At 45.0% G+C, this 23,919-nt stretch overlaps 2 protein-coding genes across 2 annotated transcripts; both read right to left on the reverse strand.

Annotated features, from left to right (window-relative positions):
• Positions 1–2,982: 2,982 nt before the first annotated feature.
• HEATR9 (HEAT repeat containing 9) lies at positions 2,983–13,042 on the reverse strand (the record flags this gene model as incomplete). Its single annotated transcript, XM_080922424.1, has 15 exons — positions 2,983–3,348; positions 3,589–3,675; positions 4,054–4,105; positions 4,570–4,643; positions 5,791–5,910; positions 5,993–6,082; positions 6,282–6,464; positions 7,707–7,837; positions 8,215–8,272; positions 9,363–9,419; positions 9,623–9,679; positions 9,900–10,026; positions 10,284–10,465; positions 11,705–11,754; positions 12,955–13,042. 15 exons carry the CDS (start codon positions 13,040–13,042, stop codon positions 2,983–2,985), a joined length of 1,722 nt encoding a protein of 573 aa, XP_080778550.1.
• Positions 13,043–16,987: 3,945 nt separating this feature from the next.
• Positions 16,988–20,605, reverse strand: CCL5 (C-C motif chemokine ligand 5; the record flags this gene model as incomplete). The annotated part of the gene is made up of 3 exons (XM_080922673.1): positions 16,988–17,075; positions 20,020–20,131; positions 20,530–20,605. The coding sequence occupies 3 exons, from the start codon at positions 20,603–20,605 to the stop codon at positions 16,988–16,990; spliced, it is 276 nt and encodes a 91-aa protein (XP_080778799.1).
• Between the last annotated feature and the right edge of the window lie 3,314 nt (positions 20,606–23,919).

Genomic DNA, 23,919 nt, shown 5'->3' on the forward strand with positions numbered 1-23,919 from the left:
ACTGGGGACTAGCCCTTGAGACTCAAAGGAAGAAAGGAAAAAGAACTGAAAGATCCCTCTTGTCTCCTTTTTAGCTTCATAGCCTATACAAGTACTCTCATGTATAGTATAAACATTGTGAGCTAGTACCTGTATATAAGAAAGAACATGGTTTTTGTCTGAGTTAATATCTTGGGAAGAGTAAATTTCAAGGGAAAAGTTGCTATGAGTGGTGACATCTAATCCAAGTACTTAGGGGGCTGAGGCAGGAAGATCACAAGCTAAGAGCCAGCCTGCTGTTAGGGGCTGGAAAGCTAGCTCAGCTCTTTCAGAGAACCCAAGTTCAATTCCTTGTACTCTAACCAGGTGGTTTACAGCTGCCTCTAACCCCAGGTTCAAGAGATCTGATGAGCTCTTTCCATCTCCACAGATACCTTCACTTACACATAAAGGTGAAAAATAAATGTTACATTTTGGATTATATATTCCCACCCACCTTGTTTTAGACAGGGTCTTGTTGTATAGCCCACATTAGCCTGGAACTCCTTCCTCAGCCTTGGAAGTGCTGAGTTTATAGGCATATCTATACTGTGTTGGTTGGGTCTTGTTCCTTTTTTCTGAGACAGTTTCACTATGTAGTTTTAATGGTCTGGAACTTGCTATGTAGACCAGGAGGCTTAAGAGCTCCTCCTGCCTCTGCCACTGGAATGTAGGGTCTAAAGGTGTGTGCTACTATACACACACACACACACACACACACACACACACACACACATAAATAAATATATTAAAATTTAAAGGAGGTTGTCCTATGCATCCCTGATACCTGCTCACGGGAAGCTAATAGCCCTTTTACACACCAAGCCCTGAAAACTAAACTGCCCACTTGGGAGAATTTCCCCTTGTTAGGAACTACTGTCTTAGTAAAAAAAAGTTTTGGTAGAGAATTGAATTCTGAGTGCAAACTAAAGTAGGGTAATTGTAGAGGCATGCTTTACCCTCTTGAATATAAGCAGTACTTCTTAGGATTGATCTTCCCTGACAGTGTAGCACAATGTTTAACGACAGGAGAGATGTTCTTTCCTTGGCCGTTCTTGCGGTTTTGGAAGAATGAGCAATGCAATTCATTTCCCTGGTTTTCAATAGCTTACAGGCACAAACATTGTGCTTTTAATTGTTTAAGCTTTCAACTTGTGTAAAACCCTGCCCAGATCTCCATCCCCTTTTGGTCCATATTCATGGTGTCTTCAGAGACATTCCTTGTTACTTAACCAGATAACCAGTTTCTGTGTTGGTAGCGTCTCATCCTAATTGCATCAATCCTCAGCAGAAGACTTGACGGCCATGAGCATAAGTGGCTGGCTTCATATCACACCTACCATCTGATCTACCACCAGTGTGTCAGAGCCTTTGTTTTACTTCAGAGTCCCAAGATGCCCAGTCAACCATCAAGATCTATTAGAACTGGTTTTAGGATACCATTCAAAATGTATCACACACCCCTCTGTAAGAAATCTTTGAAAGGGGACCTCTGTTGCCCATCTAATAACAAACAAAGGGTACCTAAAAGCCCCACTTCATTTGTTAGTATCTGAAATCTTGCCTTACTTGCCAAAGCTCTGAAGATGCTAAATCATTTATTCTTCCTATTGTCACCAGCATACTGCACATTTGAAAATCAGTGTTTCTCCAAAGGTCCCACACCCCAACCAACTATACACTACCCTTGGCTTCATTTTTTTCTCCCTCCTTCTCTTCCTCCCTTACTTTCTTGTCCCCCCCCCCCCCCTTGTTATGTATAGTTCAGGCTAGCATTAAATTCATTGTATAGAGCTATAGAGGTTACATTTTAAAATAAAAACAAGAAAACCCTTACCATGTATGTAGCCCAGGCTAGCTCAAACTTACTGTTCTCTTGCTAGCCTCCCAAATGCTGGGATTATGGAAATGCACAACACCTGGCAGCCTTTAGTAGCTTGCTGAGATTGGTTAGTAGGTTTTGTTGACCGAGGGAAGTTCAGATCAGTAGAAATAAGAGAAAAACTAAGGCAATTTTACAAAGTTAATGAGGTCTTTCCAAGTGAATGGCTGATGTAGGTAGGCAGCAGAAAAGTGTGATTGTCTCTGACTAAAGCTTAGACTCCATACTAATCTGGGATACATAGCTTGACACTGTCTCAAAAAGATCTTTTAAAAGTCCAGCAAGATGGTTCAGTAGATACAGGAATATCTGATAGAACTGACTTTTCCACGTTGTGCTGTGGTGTACAGATTCGTATGCATACAGACATGTACTCAAATGAATAAACAATGGATTTTTACCAATTTAGAGAGAGAAATGAGATAGGTAGGGGACAAAGTAAGGAAACTAGCTAAGAAGCAAACTTGGGATGTGTCTTATTGTTGGTTTGTTTTATACTTGATACAATCTAGAGTCTCCTTGGAAGAGAGAACTTTAATTAAGGCATTGTCTAGCTGTGGGCATGTCCGTGGGAGATTGTCTGGATTCCAAATTGATATAGTAGGGCCCAATGCACTGTGGGTGGTATCCCATGGATATATAAGAAAGCTAGCTAAGAGTAAGCCAGCAAGTAGTGTTTCTACAAAGTTCATGCCTTCAAGCTCCTGCCTTCAAATTCATGCTTTGACTTCCCTCAGTAATGGGACTGTGACCTGGAAGTAAAAGCTAAATAAATAAATCCTTTCCTAAGTTGTTTCTAGTAATGGTATTTGTCACAGCAGCAGAACGAAGCTAAAACAGAAGGAAAACTAGGCACAGGGAGAGAACCTTTGGCTCTGCCCTTCCTGCTGTGCTCTGATGAAAGGTATAGCTGCACAGAAAGACCACCTGACTACAGGAAGGAGTCTGTTCCAGCGCAGCCTCAAAGGAGTGCACAGCAGAGGTGATTTGGAAACTAGGTAAAATGACAAGCAAATATTCATTCATGCAAGAGAAAAGCGAGTTATCTTTTCAGGAAACCACCCTGAAAGAAAGAGTTAGAATTAGACCCAATAAACAAACCTATTTTGAGGCAACACCAAGTTCCGGAGTTGTTCCCTGATTTTTGGTTCCCAAGGTCCTGTGGCCTGCAGCTTTTGCTTCTTTGGTTTGGAGAAATAGAATGAGAAAGCGGGTGCCTCTAGCTTTTCCCCTAACTTGTTGCAGGCCTTTGCTATAAACAAAGGGCCCAGCTTAGCTTTTCGAAAGTCTTTGATACATAAGTCATCTGGGCTCTCTGGCTTCTTCCGGAACCTTGTAGGCTCTGTCTTCACAGCCTTCGGTACATCGTACACAAAGAAAACCTTGTTGGTCAGCTTGTTTTGGATCCATGGATTTCTTGAAGCCCAAACAAGTAGTGTTTCTTGTATCTGCATAAAAGCAAGGACCATGGGGCCAGCTCATTCTGTTTTCAGGCTGGGAAAGGAAGTAGCTAGGAAAAGGGAAGTTCTGGAATGGTTACTATGGCCCCAAGGGATCCAGCCAAGGGACAGGGTCTGAGGACTTTTGCCCCAAATTCCTCAATGTTGACTCTGAACAAATAGTAAGATGAATGGGAGGGATATGAAGGAGGAAGGGGGGAGAGGGGCTGCAGGACAGGAATGTCTTACGCTCTTCTTCACAGACTTTGTCTCTTCTGCATCTAGCATGTCCAGCAGCAAATGGAACACGTGTTCATTGCGGATCCCCAGGGCACCCTGGACAGGGAATGAGTAACTGCCTAAGTAGTCAGCCCCAGGAAGGTAAGATCTTCAGCCTCTTTTCCATTTTCCCTTTGAGAGGACAGACCCTATGACCTAGAGAGAGATGTGGTTTCTTTCCTTGGCATTTGGGGGTCTAGTTCCCAATATTTATCAGTGGAGACCTTTTCTGTAATATCTAATAGCACCTTTCAAACCCTCTATCAATAGTCTACTTATCCCAAGGCTTGAACCTTCAATAGGACTAGAATTCTAAAGTAAATAGCCTTCGCAAACTACAGTTCTTTCTTATCCCCGGTAACTGCTCAGTCATTTACTTGTCCACCATCATCAAGACATCTCGAAGAACTAAGTCAGATAAACAGCCCAGCTTACCAAAGAGATGATTGCTTCTTGGCGGTTATTGACATCTGGGCTCATCAGTTGGCTGTGTGGAAGGGAATATGTTGTTCAGTGGGAGGGAGGCGGGTTGCATCTCAGTCCAGAGTAAGTCTGGCCTGACAGCAAGTGCTGCTAATTTCATTTCTCTCACTGGTTTCTCAAATCAGAGAAGCTGGCTGGGGCATATATTATAGTTTGCCCTGAAACACTGGAATGATGGTTCAGGGTTTGGTTATCACTAGAACTTGATGCCTCCCGAAAGTTCCTTTGAGATTGTAGTGGAGTATTATAGCAACCCTGAGAGGTTTAAAAAAAACAAAACAAAGCAAAAAAAAAAAAAAAAAAAAAAGAAAGAAAAACAAACAAACAAACAACAACAACAACAACAACAACAAAAAAAACCAGCAACAGATGAACAAAAGCCCAGAGTTAGGATGACCTGCCCCAAAGTACAGACAAGGTTCTGAGCCATCCCCCTGTTGCCTTCTAGCCCATTCTTGTTCAACTTACTCCTCCATTAGTTTCATTATTAAAGGCTTCATCTTGAGCACATCCACTGTTTCAGACACAGCCTGCCTCATTACCTGCAGAGTGCAGCAACAGAGAAAGGGAGTGCAGGGTGCACCATGGCAGTACTCCCTATACCCTTCTGAAACGCTCGGGGTTTGTTACACAGGGTGTCTGCCTCGACAGCTCGATGGGTGGGGCATTTGAGCAAAGGCAATTACAGTACTGGGAAGAGTGCACAGGCTTTCCTTATTCAGTCTTGGGTTCTGGGATGTTTTTCTGGAGGAAGTGATGACCCAGCTTATAGTTGATGGATGAGTGGAAGGCTGAAGAGAACAGTTTGTTTTCTGAGGTAGTCTGGGTAGAATAGGGCTTTTCAGAATGTGCTCAGTAACTGTATGGGTACATCAGGATATGGCCACTCTAATTGCAGCTGGTACAGCTATTTTCTATGGTATAGTAAAGCTGGACAGGTTCTGAGCAGGGGGGGTGCACATCTGGAATCCTAGCACTTGGGAGATAGGAGGATTGAGAGTTTGAGGCCAGCTGGGCTACAATGTGAACCAAGGCCTGGACTTGTAGAGTTCAGTGGCAGAGCACTTGCCTGGGTTAGCCCTTAGCACTGGAGGGGGAAATCTGAAGAGGTAAAAAGGGCTACTTTTTTTGTGAGATGGGACACAAAGTAAGCCACCCTGAAGGCACTGAAAACCTCTGAGAAGCGTTATGAAGAGATGAGACAACCCACATTTGGAACAATGTGAAAAGGCTGCAGTTCTGTAAAGTTAAGTGCAGTGGGATGTGGAGAAAGGCAGAACTGAGTGGTCGTTTGGGAAAGCTTCCCATGGGACATGCTGTTTGGACCATCCCTGCCTGTCACATGTCCTGTTGCCCACAGGTTTCTCAGACTTGTTCCTGAGACTGGCTTTGAATTCCTGATCATATGATTCTTCTTGCAAGTGCTGGGATTACGAGTGCGCACTACTGCACTGGGCTTGGACTAGCATTTTAACAGGAAGGAAGGAGAGGAAATAAGTAGCAGAGAGAAGTTTGGGTGGCTTTTTTGTGCTGAGAAACTGCTTAACCAAAGACAGGTGGATTTAAAACACGGACTGTATGAGAGGGCTAGGTAAAATCAGTGTCATACTAGGGTGTGGGGTTTCTTGGGAATCCCCATCTCAAGAGAATAAAGAGGAGAAAGATTGTGGCTGGGAGCTAAGATCTTACTTGGAAGGGGTCATTGTGCATTTTTTTCTTGAGCAGGTCAAATGTGAGTTCCTCCAGCCCCTGTGCCTGAATCTTTTCCAGCCCAATGGTCTTGAGCATCCTTGTGGCTTCCAAGCGATCCTAAGGGAAGGGATGGGAGGTGTGAAAGACAACACATTTTCCCTAGCTCTTCTAGTGCTAAGAAAGATAGCCTAGTGCTTACTTCAATGACATTAGAGTGTAGCTGTTCCAGAATGGCCCTGGTGACAGCAGCTGAGTGAACATTCATCATCTTGACCAGCATCCTCAGTGCCTGTGAAGGGCGAGGAGAAACATGGTACATTGGTGTACCCAGAGGGGTGTAGATAGCCAAACAGACTTTAGGGCCAGGTCTAAAACTCACTGGGGAACAGGGTGCATTCTATGATGGTAGAAGCATACTCTGACCCAAGTCAACACTGACCACTCTTTGCCAAGTACATCCCGTAGATCCCGGCCTCTGCCTCTCGTACCTTCATCCTCTGGGACATGGACCCTTGACACAGACATTGTAGCAAGAACTGTTGGACCATGCTGTTGCTGGGCCTTAGGAAACCCAAGCACAGGGCTGCCTCTAAGGATTCTTCATTCAGTGACTTGTCTATCAGATTCTGCAGCAAAGACACCAGCTTTTCCTCATTCCCGACTTTGGGCCTCTTAGAGGGAGACAGGTGAAATGAGTAGCAGGAGTCACTGTGCCTTCTTCACCTTTCAGTCTTTGCCTCGGCTTTTTTGAGCTAGGATCTCATTTTATAGGCGAGCTCAAACTCAGGATCGTCTTGCCTCAGACTCTCAAGAGCTGGGATATCAGGGTGGTGCAGGCTTCATGTTTTCTAGAACAGTGCCTCCAGCCCTCCTCCATAAAGCAGGCCTGATGCCATCACACAACCCGCCTTCCTGTCAGCTGACACCTGTTCTCTAAGTCATACCTCTTCAGAGTGAACTCTTCAAAATGAAAACTACAGTTTAGGAACCCTTGAAGCTTCTTACATAGAATTAAGAGCCCAAGTACCTAAGAAGCCCACCAAGCCACATATGATCTGGTCTGTTAGCTTCTTTGACTAGACCTTCATTTCCTGTTGCTTTCCTTATTCTGTCCCACTTCCACAACTGTCTTTTCTTGCTGACTTTTGGCCATGCCAGCCATGTTTCTGCCTTTGCGCTGACCAGTCTTTCTGCCTGGAACACTTTCTCTCAGGTATCTATAAAGTATCTGTGTGTCTTTGTCCAAATATATTGTTCACACTGGACCTTCCCTGTCTACCATGTCTAAATTACAACCCATCCTCCCTACTCAGCGATCTTGGCGCTCCTTCCTCCCCCACACTTGTGACCTCTAACATTCTACATACTTCTGTAATTAAATTGTTTTGTGAGTCCCTCCACCCCCCACAAAGGCAGTTTGCCTGTTTGGTTTATTGATACATCCCAAGGGACCGGCAGTGCCTGGTACATGATAACTGTTTAATACGTACTTGCTGAATAAATGAATGAATAACAGATTCTATTTTACATGAAGTACTGTTGGAATTAAAGGGCCAGAGCTCTAAAGGGAGACACAAGTGAAAGCTGTATCAGTGGACATTAGCCTCTGTTCCTTTGAGGCAGACCTTTTGCTTCAGTGGTCTCTTTTCGAGGTGATGATAATGATGGCTCTCACTTAAAGAGCACAGGCATACTGCTTTCTTACTGAATCTCATTTAATGAGTTCAGCTTTACAGAGCTTGTCTAACTGAGTATATCAGCCCATACCTTCAACTGTAGAGGGAACTCCACAAGGACAGTGTCTTCTGTTAAATCTGAGAGTTAGGCAACCTTCTTCCACACTCAACTCCTAACCAAAATTACCAGTGACCTTGGCCTTCTTTGCCCCAGTTATGGATTCTTTTCCCAATCACCTTGCTCTTAGGTGCAGCAGCCCAGGAGTTCAGCGCTACTCGTAGCCCCACCAGGGTCTCCAACCTTTGACTTTCCCTTTGTTCCATTAACTGTTTGATGAAAGCCTTGATCACAGACTTATCCAAGCAACCTAGATGAGGAGGGTGTTGAAATCAGGGCAGGGCCTCAAGGACTGTTCCTCTCTGTAAGGACCTATTGAACGTCACTTTACTCTGATGATGGGAGGTCCAAGTACTGGTTCCCAGGGGTTGCCTGTCCTTCCACTAGATCTGAGAGCTGGCTGAGCGTGAATGCAACTTCTAGAGCCTTCCCTGTCCCTCCCTCAACTCTATTTTTCCTTTTTGTCCCATCTTCTCTCTGCCCAACACTACCTAGGGTAGTTCCCAGACCCTGTAGCATGCAAGTTTGAAGTGGGGTCGTTATCCCCTTTCCTTCCATTCTTGCCTATAGAACAAAGTGGCTTTACTTTTGTACCTCCCCAACTCCCTACAGAGGGTGAGAACATACCTAGGATGGCCAAGGTCTTATAGACCTCATTCTTCACTTTTGCTGAACCAGTCTGAGCCTGATTTAAGAAGGAAATAGTGAAAACATACCATAAAGTGATAGACTGTCAAAACTTTAGGGATTGTTTTAGTGTAACTTCTACAAAGTAGAAAACAGAGAGCTAGAATGTGACTTATTTATGCTCACACAGAGTCCATAGGCAGGACGGTGCAATGGGAACAACACCAAGCCAGTGAGTCAGGCTTCTATGCATAGCTCCGTGTAGTATTGTAGTCACTTAGTCCAGCACTTGGATTCTCAGGGTTTCTATTTGTGAGACACTATTAACATCTGGTAATACTGTAGGTATGACTATAGAGAAGAATGATAAGGCTCAGGCTGGGCATGGTGACTCATGCCTATAATTCCAACACTTGGGGTCAGGAGGCAGAAGGCTTGCCCATGAATTCAGGGCCACATAATAAAAATCTGTCTCAAAACAACAGTAACAACAACATAAACACATAAATACACACACAAGAAAAAAGAAGGAAAGACAGAAAGACAGACAGGAAGGAAGGAAGGAAGGAAGGAAGGAAGGAAGGAAGAACAGACCAACATCAACCATAGCAGGGACACTTAGATTAACATATGTAAGTCCAGAACAATGCTTTACTTAAATCAGAATTATCTCAGTCCCAGGGTAGTGTGTGTTTCTGTGTGTGCTGATAGAATCCAAAGGCCTAGTATATGCTAGCCAATGCTTTACCCCTGCTCTATATCCTCAGTCCTTAGTGTTTCAAGACAGGGTCTTGCTATGCAGCCAAGGTTGGTCTTAAACTTATGTAGCCCAGGCTCACAATCTTCCTGCCTCCATCTCCTGAGTGCTGGGCTTGCAGGCATAAGCCACCAAGCCTGGCTGTAACTCCAGTTCTTTTTCAGCTTTTCAGTTCAAAGTGTTTTCACTGACAAGAAGAATCTTCAGATTCATACTCTCAAACAGCTGTCTAAAGAGGCCAAGGCATGAGGTAGGGACTTTCCCACACAGTAGTGGACCTGACCTTTCCTGGTCCTCTGGAAGGCCTTGTTCTGTTCCCAAACTCCTACACTCGACATACCTCAGACCCTCCTTTCTCATTCCCTGAACTCCATGCAGACCCCAGACTCACCACCTGACACAGCGCTTCCATGACAAACTCATTACTGATGCCCAGGTGTCCTAAAGCCTGCAGGAAGAGGAATGGAGGAGAGGAAAGAGACTTTGGACACCAGCTCAAGAGTTAGCGTGTGCTGTACACAGCTAGACTTTATACCTGGGTGTCCCTGCCCCCTACCAGTCACCTCTAGCTCATTCCCCTTTTCCATCTCAGTACCGTCCTTGAAGCTGCCTCTCCAATTTACCCCCCCCCCCCATGCCCATGTTCCTCACGTAGGCTGCATAACACTGTTCATCCTCTTGTGGAGAGTTCAAGCTATTGGTGAGTTCCTGCTCATCCGAGGTGGCCCAGTTGAATGGAAGAAGAAAAACATAGAACTCCAGTAAGTATAGAATCCAGTCAATCGATCCCCAATTTCCCTTCCTTCTGTTTTTTCAGGGAAGGACCCAGGGCTGAAGGGTAAGTAGTCCGAACCCAAGGCAGCAAGTCCAAGGTAAAGTATTCTCAGGAAGGGAGTGTCCACATTCCTCATCCCGCCCTGATCCTGACCTTTAATCTTTGCCACTTCAGGGGGTCCTTGGTGGGATCTAACGGACTGGGTCTCATCTTAGGTGTTAAAGTCAACTTGCTGATAGAGACATGGAGGTTTGGTATTTGGGCACCATCTTTGAAGTACCTGTGTGAGACATTGCACAGACAGCCATTGTCCCCTCCTCCCCTCCTCAGGTCATTACCCAGCCTCTGCCACAGAGCCTCAGCAATGAGACCAGGGAGGAGTCAGCGATAGCCACTTGATGGAGTTGCCCATCTAGAACCACAGGATCCCCCCAGCACCCGACATCCTCTGCTTCTGGCCCAGCCCATCCTCATGCTTTTTCTCTTTTCCTGGAGGAGTTGGGAAGGTGCAAGAACATAGAGAGAAGCAAAGCACACCTTGGGAGGTTTCTGTTCCAAAACAACTGTTTTGACTCCCGTTCCTTGCGTTGGTCATAGAGGGTGCGCCAGTGCGTGAAGAGGTCAGGTTTTTTATCTAAGTGGAGGCAAGGCGTTGCATTTGGCCTGCTTGGATGTACCCTCCAGCACTCTGGACTGGGGGGAAATGTTTCCTTTGGCACCTGGTGGGGAGAGCAAGTGGCAGAGCAGTCAGAGGGCTCCCCCAGGCCATTGCTCAGTGCTCGGGCCAGAAAAGGGGTAGCGAAGGAAGGAAAAACCAACATGAGAGGTAACAACTTAAGCCTCTCATCTAGGCTGGAACCACAGCTACCATCTCTCCCATTCTGTGACTCTACAAATGCCTCAGTCTTCCTCTGTAAAATGGGTCTAATTAATCCTTATTCTGTTCCTCTCCCAAAGGAGTTGTGAAACTCAAAGGCACTCTAGATTTTGAAAAGATCTGTAAATTGATCTGAATTCACAGTTTGGTCACTTGAGAATCTCAAAGCCTTTGAAAAGTCAAGTGTGCAGGGAGAAGGCCAGGCCTGGGGAGATATAGAGCAAAGGAAAAGAGGTTACTACATCTTCAGACAATAGCACCTGCTGTGTGTTGCATAGTTCTCTGACTCCATGAGCTTCATAGGTTACTTGGGAAAACAGGCTTCCTTCAGATGCTTTCTTAGCTGTGTGGCTACTTCAGTGTGTACACACAGGGCCTTGTGCCTGTCAGACCCCGAGCCTTTTACTGCATGGTACAGTTCTGACTATAGCTGAGGAGTTCTTGTTTTCTGTGGTTCCTGCCTGGATTCAGTCATTTCTGAAATCTTTTTATCTTTACAGCACAACTTTTTGGCACTGGGTTTTTGCCCGTGGCTGCTAGCTCAGACTGGTAAGATCCAGCTCAGACTGGTAATATCTTATGGGTTTCCCAGTGGCCATCAGGGCCTCAGTCATGAGGTGCTGACTCACTGAAGTAGGGATTCTAGCTTTAGCAAAGACTAATAAGAAACTCCAAAAGATGTCAGCTTATGAATAAAAATATTTAGGACTTTATACATTTTTAAAATCACATGCACTGTTTATGGGCTATTTACATTTAATTGGTCAGTCAGTCTGTGTTTTATCTGACAACCCCAAGTAAAGATTGTCACAGTAACAAAAATAACTCCTTTTAGCAGACACTCTGCACTCAGGCCTTACGGACTTTGTCTCATTAGAAATTCTACACAAGGGGGCAGGCAGTGTTGACCTAGAATGAGGAGACTCTGGAGGCTCACTCAGAGGAGGAAAGTAACTATCACACAGCATTAATGGCAGACCCACAAGTGAACGGCAGGGTTCTGTGAGCTAGCTTGAATTGGAAGGGAGTCTGGTGCTTTTCCTACTTTGATGCAGCTCCTAGAGTAACAAAAGTCACTTACCTTGTAACAGGACAAGGGCAAGTGAACGGGAGCCATGGCTTTTTTGAATTCTGGCAAAAGGAGAAAAGACATCTATGTGGTATCAGTAGGACAATAGTTAAAAGTGTGGGTTCCAACACCTTGTTGAGACATTTGTTTGTTCTGTAGCCGGTAAAAACTAGCAACAGGCATTTCCCCAGGAACTAGGGTGGTCAATGAGGCATGACCCTTGCCCTTCAGTGGCAGGTAGCCTTCCTGCTACTATGCCCGGGAATCTCTCAGAAATGCTGTCAGGAGCATGATGTCAGCCAGATCCCCAGGCGCCTCCCATGTAGCTGAAATTTAAGGAACACAGGACTCAACCCTGGCTACATATCAGAACGATGGGAATGATATTTGAACATGCCCGGGGGCCCTGTATCAGACTAACTGAGCCAGATTTGTAGTAATAGAGCCTAGGCATTTTGGGAAGCTCCCCTGGAGATTGCAGTACTCAATTAAGGGTGACAACTGTTGGTCTCTCTCATTTTCTCAAATGTGAGTGTGCATTAGGCTCACTGGGAGAGCTTGTTAAAACCTAGATTTCTAGGACTCATTCCCTTAGTATCTGATTCTCTAGGATTTGGGTGGATGTCACCCTGGGACATTTTGAGAACCACTGGTTTAGCATTTGAGAAAAATTCTGGTCTGTAGTGATTTACAAAGGGAAACTAATGTGGAAATATACACAAGAGGTACCTTCAGGGCTGGGAATCAGATATTTATGTCCTAGAGGAGATGGTACAGACCAAGTCTTGCATATAAGCAGAGTTAGCAGGGTAGTGGTGGCACACAACTTTAATCCCACCACTAGGGAGGCAGAGGCAGGCTGATATCTAAGTTCAAGGCCAGCCTGATTTACAGAGTTCTAGGACAGCTGGGGTTGCACAGAGAAACCCTGTCTCCTTATGGGGATGGGGGTTAAGCAGGTAAGTCGGGTAAGAGCAGTGGGCTTAGGGAAGGAAGACCTTATGCAAAGAACCAGAGGTGTGAGGTTGGTGTATGGGAGAAGCTGGGGGACACACAGGTATCCCAACTTGAGAAATTCCCATAAGTCCTCCTTTGGAAAGAGAGACTGACTGTGAGGGTTGGGGGAAGACATCAACTGTCCAGCCCTGGCCTTTCCCATGGACTTGCTGAGCCCAGGGCCTTGTCTGAGCTTGGGTCTGGATAGCTAGCTTTACTTTATCAGGCCCCACCCCTGGCTCCATTCCTTTCCACCCCATCCTCACTTTTGTTCCTGTTTCGATATTCCAGCCATGGGTAGTTGAACATTGGCTTGGGGATTTGAGAGAAATCAGCCCGTGTTTCATGGCCCATCCTGTTGGTGTAGGCTAGAGGAGAACCAGGACAGCCAAAAGTTCATGGATGTGAAGCAGAGAGGGCACAACTTGAGGAGGCCCTTTGCCTGGTATAAGTGAGGCCAGGGAGGCAATCAAGTGCTGAGTAACCAGGTTGCCATGGTGAACAGAACAACCATTTCCATTGTTTTGTCGCACTGCTGACCTCTGTTGGCCTCCTGACAGAGCTGCCTTTCCACCATCAAGTGTTTATGAACCATCAAGCTCAAGTCAACCCATGTTAAGTACAGGAGTACACAGAATTGGTCATCAGGAAAATGACAGGGACAGGAAAGCCTCTTTTATAAGCACATCTTTCCTCTCTGGCAGGATGCCTTTCAGATCTCTTCTGTCTCATATGATGTCCCATCTACATTGTACCCCTTTCCCTTCCTGCCTGCCTGTTAAACTGTCACTCAGATCTCTCAAACTCGTACCAATGTTATGCCATTTTGGAGGCTTTCCTTTCCCAAGCTCCCCTCCCCACCTGACTCAGTGATGTAATCCCTTTCTTACTTCACCTCGGTGCCTGGCATGGTACTGACATGTAGTAGGTCAGTATACAGTAAGAAGCCTACTATGTGTCTTGTTTTCTTTTCTGTTGCTGTGATTAAAATGACCTCACATAGGCAACTTAAGGATGAAAGTGTTATTTTATTTTACACTTCTGGTTACAATCCACTGTGGCAGAGAAGTCACAGCAGCCTGGCCAGTTACAGTGAGAACACAGAACACACTCCATTCAGTCCAGAGCCTGGCCCCTGAGATGGTGTTGCCCACACTTTAGAGAGATCTTCCTACTGCTAAATACACTTATCAAGGGGCTGGAGGGATAGCACAGCAATTTCGATCATCAGGGAAGACCTGGCTTCAGTTCCAGCACCTACTTGGCAATTTACAATAGTTTGTAACTTCGGTTCCAGAGAATCTAATGCCCTCTTTTGACCTGAGTGCACCAAGAACACATGTGGTACACATGCACGTAGATAAAAATTTATATAAATAAAATAAATACATGATTTTTAAATTCATCTTTTAAAAAAGAAAAGGAAACTCTCTCCCAGGTATGGCCAGTGGCTTAGTTCATTCTAGATCCATTCAGTCTTGATAACTGAAGATTAACCATGACATTACATATCAAAAAGTATGGATCATTGTGGCTAGAGATGTGGCTTACTGGTTAAGAGTACGTGTTACTCTTGTAGAAGACCTGAGTTCTGTTCCCAGCCCCCATGTGGTGGCTGACAACTATTACCTTAGTTACAAGGAATCCAGCAGGAACACATAGAAGTAAGCTTGCAAAACATTAATATACATAAAGAAGAATAAAGAAATCTTTAAAAAAACCCTAAAAATATGGATCATTGGTTTGACCATCATTTAATTAGACTTAATATAAATAAATCAACATGAGTGCGTTTATGTGCTGCACAGAGAAAGATAGCCTTCTCAAGTGAAATTCCCACCAGAATTACTTTATCTGAGGCCAACTGTAAAGAAATAAGCAAATCTAAATAATAAATACTCTACAGAATATAATCTAAACAATTTCAATGCCCTTAAGGGTGAAAAAGATAATGTTGTTTAGCCAGGTGATGTAGCAATACATACACTCACAATCCCATCCAGAAAGCTCAAGGCCAGTCTGGGCTATATACTGAGATCCAGCTTCAGTAAATAAAACAACAGGAAGCTCCAGGCCACCCTAGTCTACACAGGAAGCTCCAAGCAACTTAGGGCTACACAGGAAGCTCCAGATCACCCTAGTCTACACAGGAAGCTCCAGGCCACCCTAGTCTACACAGAAAGCTCCAGATCACCCTAGTCTACACAGGAAGCTCCAGATCACCCTAGTCTACACAGGAAGCTCCAGATCACCCTAGTCTACACAGGAAGCTCCAGATCACCCTAGTCTACACAGGAAGCTCCAGATCACCCTAGTCTACACAGGAAGCTCCAGATCACCCTAGTCTACACAGGAATCTCCAGATCACCCTAGTCTACACAGGAAGCTCCAGATCACCCTAGTCTACACAGGAAGCTCCAGATCACCCTAGTCTACACAGGAAGCTCCAGGCCACCCTAGTCTACACAGGAAGCTCCAGGTCCTCTCTTGCACATACATAGGAAGAAAAAAAAGCCAAAAAGTATGATAACACTAAAAAGGCCAGTTGTAGTAATCAATGCCTTTAATCCCAGCACTCAAGAGGCAGAGGCAGGAGGATTCCCGAGAGTCCCGGGCTACCCTGATCCACGTAGCCTGTTTTAGGACAGCCCTGGCTTCACAGAGACACTGTTTGTTTGTTTGCTTTGTTTTTTAATAACACCAAAAGACATTCAGCTTAATTCAGTGGATCTACTGAATCAGATTCTTAATAAAAAATATTCATAGAGGGTGTTATTGGGTCAGTGGGGATGTGATGATGTATATTTGACAATTGTTTATTAGAGAAGTATAGTGTCCTTGTTTCCTGTTTCTCACTTTGTGGTTATGTAGAATGTCCTTGTCATTAGTAGACAATACCAAAACTCTTAGAGGTATAGTGGTATTGTACATGCAGTTTCAAATGGTGCAGAAAAAATGTATATACCAGAGGAAAGGGGAGGATTTTAAAAATTTGTTTGAAAATTTTTAGAAGTTTAAAAAATTGCAAGTTGAAGATGGCAAAACATAGGCATCTGCATTAGATATAGTGGGTTTTAAAACTTAACTTTAAACTTGTTTTCTTTTGTTTGTGGGGCTTTGGACAAATAATTTCCAACTTACTTTGAATTTTCCTGACCTTTGGGCTGGAGAGATGGCTCAGTGAATAAAGATTAGCTGTGCAAGTCTCACTACCTGAGCTCGATCCCCATGAGAAGGAAGGAGATGGAACCCACTCCTCTCTTTGTACCACAGCAGTGTTTCCATTCTGTGTGTGTATGTGTGTGTGTGTCTTGTCTCTCTTGCACACACAAAATTTTAAAAGGGAAGCATTTTCATACTGCAAGTAGAGCTAATATTAGTGCCCAACCCAAGGTTATAAAGTGAAAGAGGGTTTTGAATGTGAGGGACTGTGTCAGTGCTTGGCACGTTGCATTCAACTAAAATTACCTGTAGCTATGACTGGTATTCATAATTTTCACCTGAAAGGACACATAGGTAGGAGAAAGATGGACCACCCCTCTTCAAAGGTGCTGGTCCAGTAGGTACAGTTATAGGCCTGTGAAATTGTCCTTAAGTCCTGTTCTATGGGCCATACAGTGTTAAAGGGACCTACTGGAGATAGGTATGGGGCAGGCTAAGGTGGAAGGGTCAGTTAAAGCCTGACGAAGCAAGGAGGTGTATAGCAGGGATGTGATAGATCTTTGGAGATTCACAGGTAGACTTACATCATGGTGCTTAGACTTCAACCCTAGTGGGATAAACCACCGGTCACTTTATCAGCTTTCCACAGGCCATACCTCCTAAATCTGGTGTTGATATCAGGTGTGTGCCTGGATATCTGCATGCTTAATACTTGTGGGGAAAGAGTTTCTTAGGAAGAAGTCAAACTAGGAGACCGCTTTGTCCTTGCATCAGAAATTTTAATAAAATACTGATTTCTTGGGTTTGCTGTGCAGAGCATGTAAGGAGCTGAAATACACATTTTCCATCTTTGCTTGACAGAAGATACACAGGATTCTTTTCTGGACCCAAAACAATGGCCAAGTTGAGGAGACTGAAATTCAGGGTCTAGAGAGTATCTGTTGCCATGGCAAGGCCTCGGTATACATCCCAGGCTTTAGGAGAGGACACTGTTATAATCCCTATGCATGGTGGTATCTGTGCCCTCCCAGGAGTGAGTGGGAGCAGGGGGCTTCTGAGTGGCATCCCCAAGCTGGTTAGGACTAGAGCAAGCAATGACAGGTAAGTTACAGGATCAGGATCAAGAAGCCCTCTATTCTAGCTCATCTCCAAATAGTTGATGTATTCTTGAACCCACGTCTTCTCCGGGTCGGCACACACTTGGCGGTTCCTTCGAGTGACAAAGCTGCAGAAGAGAGAAAGGTTAACACCAGGGAGGTGTTTGGTGTACGGGGACAGAAAAGCATAAAGGGTTATTAGAAAGCATAAAGGTTATGAGAGCCGGGTAGGGCATTTTTGTAGCTCCATACTGTTTTCTTCCCTTTGGAGGACATTCCTTCTCCTTTGGAACTAAAGGTATGAGCTACAGGCAGAGTTCCATTTATGTTAATTCCCTACAAATGCACTCAAATTTGGAACCCAGCACTGAGTAGGCCAAGCACTCACTTTTTCTTGGCCCCTTTCCTTGCTCCAGGCCTTATGCTGAGTGATGAATTTAAAGAAGTTGAGTATCAGTCGAGTTAAGGAAATTAAGAGGGCACTCTAAGACTGCCCAGTCGCTGCTCTTGGCATGCAGCCAGGGAGTCAAAAGGCTAGGATACCAACTCCAGCTACCGAGCTCACTCGGGCCTCCATTTCTTCCTCCTTTAGATAGTATGTGATATCAAAGAACAAGTCTCCTTTGCTAAGTCTTCCCTTCCATCCTTCATTTGTGGGCCCTCTGTTCATCTGACTTCTCCTTCCACCTGTCTCTTAAGAGCAGGCGTCCTCAAAGACACTGCCCCCTTCACCTCCTCCTCTTTCCAGTCTCTGGTCCCAGGCCTACAGATAGTTGATGCTTGGTGAACATTGGATGAATAAGTGGATCAATGAATCACATTCATTCCTACCATATGCACACACACACACACACACGCACACACACACACACACACTTAGATAAAGACTTCTTTAAACCCGTATTGCCAAGGGATGATCTAAGTACTTATTATTTTCCCTGTGACCTAGTGAAAGAAGCACCTTAATTATCCTCTTTTGGAACTACCTCAGAGGAACTGAGGGGCCCCAGTTTACCAAATGACAAAACCTGGGTTCTAACCTGGCAGACCAGCTGTATAGCCAAGGACAATGTGGCCCAGCTTCTTTTTAGTGACAGTTCCTGGACTCTGTTCTCAGCCCTTTGCTTACACTCCATCTGGTATTTCCATAGATCGTCTTGCTGGAACTTTGCTTGGTTCCTTCCTCTTTATACAGTTTGCCCCGCAGACCTGCACACCCGCACACCTCTCCATCCCTGAATGGAAACCTCAGCATCATCTGTATCTCTACTATCCTTGCTCCTGACCACAAGTGTCTTACTCTGGCTGACCATCCTCCGAAGCTCCTGACTCTTGTTTCTTCTTGCCTCCAGTTTCCACTTGCTGACAATACTACACACGTGGATGACTTCAACACCCTCCTCTCCAGACCTCTTCCTTGGCTTTGCCTGTGCCTGGCCATTTTACTCTTGCCAGCTCTATATTTTGCTTCAGTTCTCTGACACTCAAGGTGCCCTCTGCTTTCCTACACATATCCCTACAAACCAAAGCAGAAACCAGTGAGTGTGTTCTCAGGTACACCCCACCTCACACACAGGCCTCTACTCCTAATCTCTTCACAAACAGCATTTTTTATAGTGATCACCTCTGAATCACCTGCCTCACCCCTGAAGATAGGTACCCCCTTCCTCTCCTTTAGTAGTGTTTTAGAGGGGGCTGTAATCATTCTGTGTCCAACTTATCCCTCTTACTAGATGAAATCTCCATAGCCAAGGATAAGAGTTTTATTCATCTCTGCCGGCTTATAATGGGTGATCAAGGAAGGATTTTTTTTTAAAGTCTTATTTTAGGGCTAAACTTAGTAATACAAAATAATAATATATTTTCAGGGATTCACCAGGACTGAAGTCCATTTTTGCGAGGATTACAAAAAAATCTTTGGATTAAAACTCTTTAACTTTACTGGAAACTTTATGATTTCTTCTCCTTTTTTACATTTATGCATACGGATATTCATCTGCATGTATTTGTGTACCACATGTGGGCCTGAGGAGGTCAGAAGAGGGCATTGGGTCCCCTGTGGATGCTGGGACTTGAACCTAGATCCTCTGCAAGAGCAATAAGTACTCTAACCACTGAACCATCTCCCCAGCTCTCCATTGTCATTCTGCAAATCGTTATCTTAAACTTACTGTCACCAGTGACTTTGTTTTATAACAGGAAGAAGGAGCCCCACAGACAGGCTGCATCCCCCGCTTACTGTGCAGCTTTGAGGCAGGCAGCAAATGCCTCTGAGTCTGTTTCACTACAGGAGGAGACTTGGATATACCGGCCAGGGCTATGCACAATTTAGAGACAGTACAGTAGACACAACATGGCAGTCAGCAGTCTCTGTGTGGTAAGGATTATTATATTTCCCCAGATCTGTTCATATGCACATTTAAAGCTGAGGCTCATTATAAATTCTTAAATGGATAGGCTTTTAGATTTTATTTACTTGATTGAAATTAGGGCGCTGACCTTGACCCATCCTTCCTAGTTCCTCAGAGGATTAGCAGAGCTGGATTGGGTGTAAAGTATGGAAGCTTTGGACTCCTAGCTGGAGAGGAATAATAGAGTGGATGTTTCAGACTGTGCTTGAATAAAAGCTGCAGCAGCAATGGCTGGTGTCCTAGGAGCTGTGTCTATTGCTATAGGCAGGATACTCAAAGGCTGTGCTTCTCAACCTTCCTCATGCTGCAACCCTTTGATACAGTGTCTCATGTTGTGGTGACCCCCCAACCATAAAATTATTTTTGTTTCTGTTTCATAATTGTAATGTTGTTATTGTTATTAACTAATGTAAATATTTTTGAAGATAGAGATTTGCCAAAGGGGTCCCAACTCACAGGTTGAGAACCACTGCTCTGAGGCCATGTCTAGTCCTTTAATGTCATAGTTGGAGACTCTTAGCTGGAGATGAGGAGCCATAGCTATTAGAGGAGCCTAGAGGGTGAGCGGGAGTGAGAGGTGCACCCCCCCCAAGAAGGATCATGGCAGGGGTGTGGGATGCTTTCTGTACCCCAAAGAGGATCCCCACGGCCCGAGACTCACACGACTGCGGGTTTGGAGCACTTGCTGCTGGTGTAAAAATACTCCTTGATATGCACACGAGGCAGCGAGAGCGAGAGGTAGGCAAAGCAGCAGGGAGTGGTGTCCGAGCCATCTGGGAGAAGGAAAAAAGGAAACCCTTGTACTCATTGCCAGCTTTGGACACTGTGCTGGGCTCTTTACATGGTTTATCTTGAAAGCAATGCCTGTTGTTGTCTGTCTCGGCAGAAATGGCTCAGAGGACACAGTTGCCACGGTGGAGAGTTCATCAGAAGCCCTAAAGGTTCTGTCAAACGGTGTCTGATTTGTGATCCAAGCCTGCTTTGTCCTCTGTACCTGCTGGGACCCCTGCACCTTGTGCCTTTAGCCTTGTGCTCTCCGAGTGCCCTGTACACGTCAGAATGTACAGGCAGCATACACAGTAGGACTGGAAAGAAGGGGAGGTCTGGGGTGGCAGGATGGGGTGGCATCGAGGCAGTGTGGGGGCTGTGGTGGTCAGAACCCTGGACTTACATGGGGAGGCGGGTGCAGGAGTGCAGAGGACGGCTGCGGTGAGGATGAGGGCGAGCACGGCCGCGGAGATCTTCATGGTACCCGAGGCAGAGGCTGTGGGAGATGCATGTGTGGTCTCAGGATCCTCTGCAGGGGCGCTCTGCAGCTCAGGCAGGCCTTTTATAGGGAACCAGGGCAGCAGAGGAAGTGCCCCCACCCACCCTAGGACTGGGGGAGTTTCCACAAAAGACACCAAGCACTGGCTGCTGTCACAAAATGAAAACACACAAAAAGGAAAAGAAAACTGAAATCACCTTGGGATGTATGACTCTGCCTCTAGCCGCCCTCCAGTCCAGGATGACTTCATCAGCAAACACAGTAGGGGGGGAAATCTCCTCCTCCCCTTCATCCTCAGATCTGCCATCCCAAGCAGGCCCTCCCTAGGTAGCAGGGAGCTGTTGCCTTAAGGCAAGTAGGGGTCATTTAAGTTAAGGTCACGCCATTGGTCTTCACTTGGCAACTTCCCAAGTTCTAGACCAATTTGATTTTGTTCTTCCTGTTTTCTCCATGGAGGAGTATTTGTCATGAACACACTATATCAGAAACATAGAACATACTATGGCATTAATAACAAAAAGTTAACATGGTATAGGAGATTTGTTGAAAGCAATTTGCCAGGTAATCTTGATCCTCCAGATAGCTAGGTAGATGTAGGCATACTTAACGTGTGACGTGTGATCTGAGAGTTAACAATAGTAATTAAGATAGGAACAAAAGAATTCTATCCCGTAAGTCTATCTCTTATCTATTTATCATCAGTCTGTCTGTCTGGGGGTGGAGGGAGCTGATAGGGCTACACAGAGTCTCTGTGGGAATAAAGATTTAATAAAACATGTGTCTCTGTGTATGTGTGTGTGTGTGTGTGTGTGTGTGTGTACACATGTGCGTAGGCCACAGGAAGATGCCTAGTGTTCTACCAGTCTCCTTATTCTTACTGGAGGTGCCTACTGCAGAGTCAGGCTTCAGGGCTACATGTCAGAGCTGAACCTCAGCGTCCAGTCCCAGTGTAGGAGCACAACGTAAGAACACGGATGCTGTGGAGGTGAAGGGGAGGGCTGGGTCAAGATGGACGATGGGGAAGCAAACAGACAGTAGGTCCGGGTGGACAGGCCAGTGGATGGTAGTTTCAGCAGGCCGTGCCACAGTGGTTATGGATCTGAACTCTAACTCCTGGGACAGTGCAGTTCTCTGCCTGTCAGTCCTTTGACACACGCACGCCATGTGGCCAGATGACAGGCAGGAGGAGGCTGTTACTATGGTGTTTTCTTTATGGGCTCAGGTGAGTGTTGATGTGCTCAGTAAGTTCTTGGGCCTGTTTTAAAATGACTTTAACATACTTATAGACTCATATGGTCCCAAGTTTATGGGGTGTCATCCTTTTATATGTTTAGGTATAAGTTATTTACCATCTGTGCCTATGAGTGGTGCCAGACAGATGTGCCGACCAGGACAGACTCATCTCATCTCCGTGTCTGCATTCAGAATGAAGTAAAAAACCACTTGTACCGTGGGGTTTCTCGGGGAAAGGCACAGCCTGCAAAACTCTTGTTTTACAGAATAGCAAGTTAGAAATGGGCACAGTCTGATCAAGTGTTACTTATGAGAGGATTTATTGAGGGGGATCCTTTACAAATAGAGGTTCTGAAGGGATGGGAGTTCCCACCCTCTGACTAGGACAGTGCATCTGAGCTGGATACAGGAAGCTTTTCTAGAAGACATGAGTTAGGGTGATCCTTCTGGAGAATCTTGTTTTCATCATGACCATGATGTCACCCCATTTATTCACCAACTCATCTCTATAGTCTTGTGCACAGAGGCTATGGAAGGCAAAAACTGTAAGGGACATTGGGGATTTTTCCTATTTTTCCCTACCTAAGCATAACTGTGGCATATTCTCCCTCTGCTGCAGAGGGAAAAGCTGAGGCCCAGAGAGGAGTAACTGCCTAAGGGCACATTGCAGATGAATGACAGAAACCAGCCGTCCCGTGTCTCACTTTGGTTCACTGTCTATTTAGTATAACTGGATATTAAAGGATAGGGACTTTGAACTACAGGGTTAGAGATCCAAAGACAGATGGGGCCTCACTCCACTCCAAGGGCTGGGATGCATCTTCAATTGAGAATTAGTGACAATTTAGTCAGGGAATAGGGACTGAAATTGGTTTCTGAATAAGAGATAAGCATTTAGGCAAAACTGAACATTGGAAAATAACCTCATACTGGAATCACTGTTTGTTTGTTTTTGTTTTTCCAGTTTTCTTTTTGAGACAGATTCTTTCTGTGTAACTGTGGCTGGACTGAACTTCTTATACGGACCAGGCTGGGCTTGAACTTGCAGTGATTCTCTTGCCTATGGCCCTGGAGACTGGGATTTACAAATGTATGTACCACCACATCCACTTGAGAGGCTGAGGCAGGAGGATTCTGAGTTTGAGCCTTTGAGGAGGTTGGTTCAAGTTTAGAGAGGTGAAGTGTATAACTTAAGGCCATAACTTGCAATGGTAGACCTCACTGAATTAGTAACCACTTCCTACCACCCTTTATTGTTTCTAGAGAAATCTAGCAACTCTTTAAAGGCTCTGGGATGAAGTAGGAGAAGGTAGACAGACAAAACACTAGTAAATATATACTTCTTAATTGTGAACCACTGTTTCCTGGCCTTATCTTCTTGCCTTTTCTGTTGAGACAGGCTCACACTGTAACCCAGGTTGACTTTAAATTTACTTCCTCATTTTTTGTGGTGCAGGCATGAAGTCCTGTCTCTCAACTCTGTGAGCATAGTATCTTTTACAAATCTATTGATTTACTTTCATTTATGTGTATGTGTGTGCACCTGCTTGTCAGTAAGTGTACCATGTGGAGGCTGTAAGAGGGTGTTGGATCTCCTGGAAATGAAGTTACAGTCAGGTGTGAGCTGCCCAGTGTTGGTGCTGGGAATCAAACCTGGGCTCCCCGTAAGAGCAGCCAGTGAGTGCTCTTAACCACTGAGTCATCTCTCCATCCCTGAGCACGAATGACAAGCATGTCTGTTCAGTTCTCTAAAAACTCATCAAAAACATGTCACAGCTCCCATCCTATCCTCACTGGCCAGATTAACCAGCTCAGAATCTGTGCAGTTTCTTGGTGTCTTATCCTGTTTGTCTTCTTCCCTGCTCTCTAACATATGTTTTGGATAGATACTAAATCAACAATGAGTTAGTCTTAATCACTTTTTATGGCATATTGTCTAGGTACCAGGGCTCCCTGGAGTTTAAAGGTGGATCTATTATTTATTTTCTAGTTATTTTTAATAGAACAGTATATATTTATGGTGTATGGTGAAATTATGACATATTTACAGCAGACAGATGA

The sequence above is a fragment of the Micromys minutus genome (genome assembly GCF_963924665.1).
Source record: "Micromys minutus genome assembly, chromosome: 10".
Taxonomy (NCBI): Eukaryota; Metazoa; Chordata; class Mammalia; order Rodentia; family Muridae; genus Micromys; species Micromys minutus.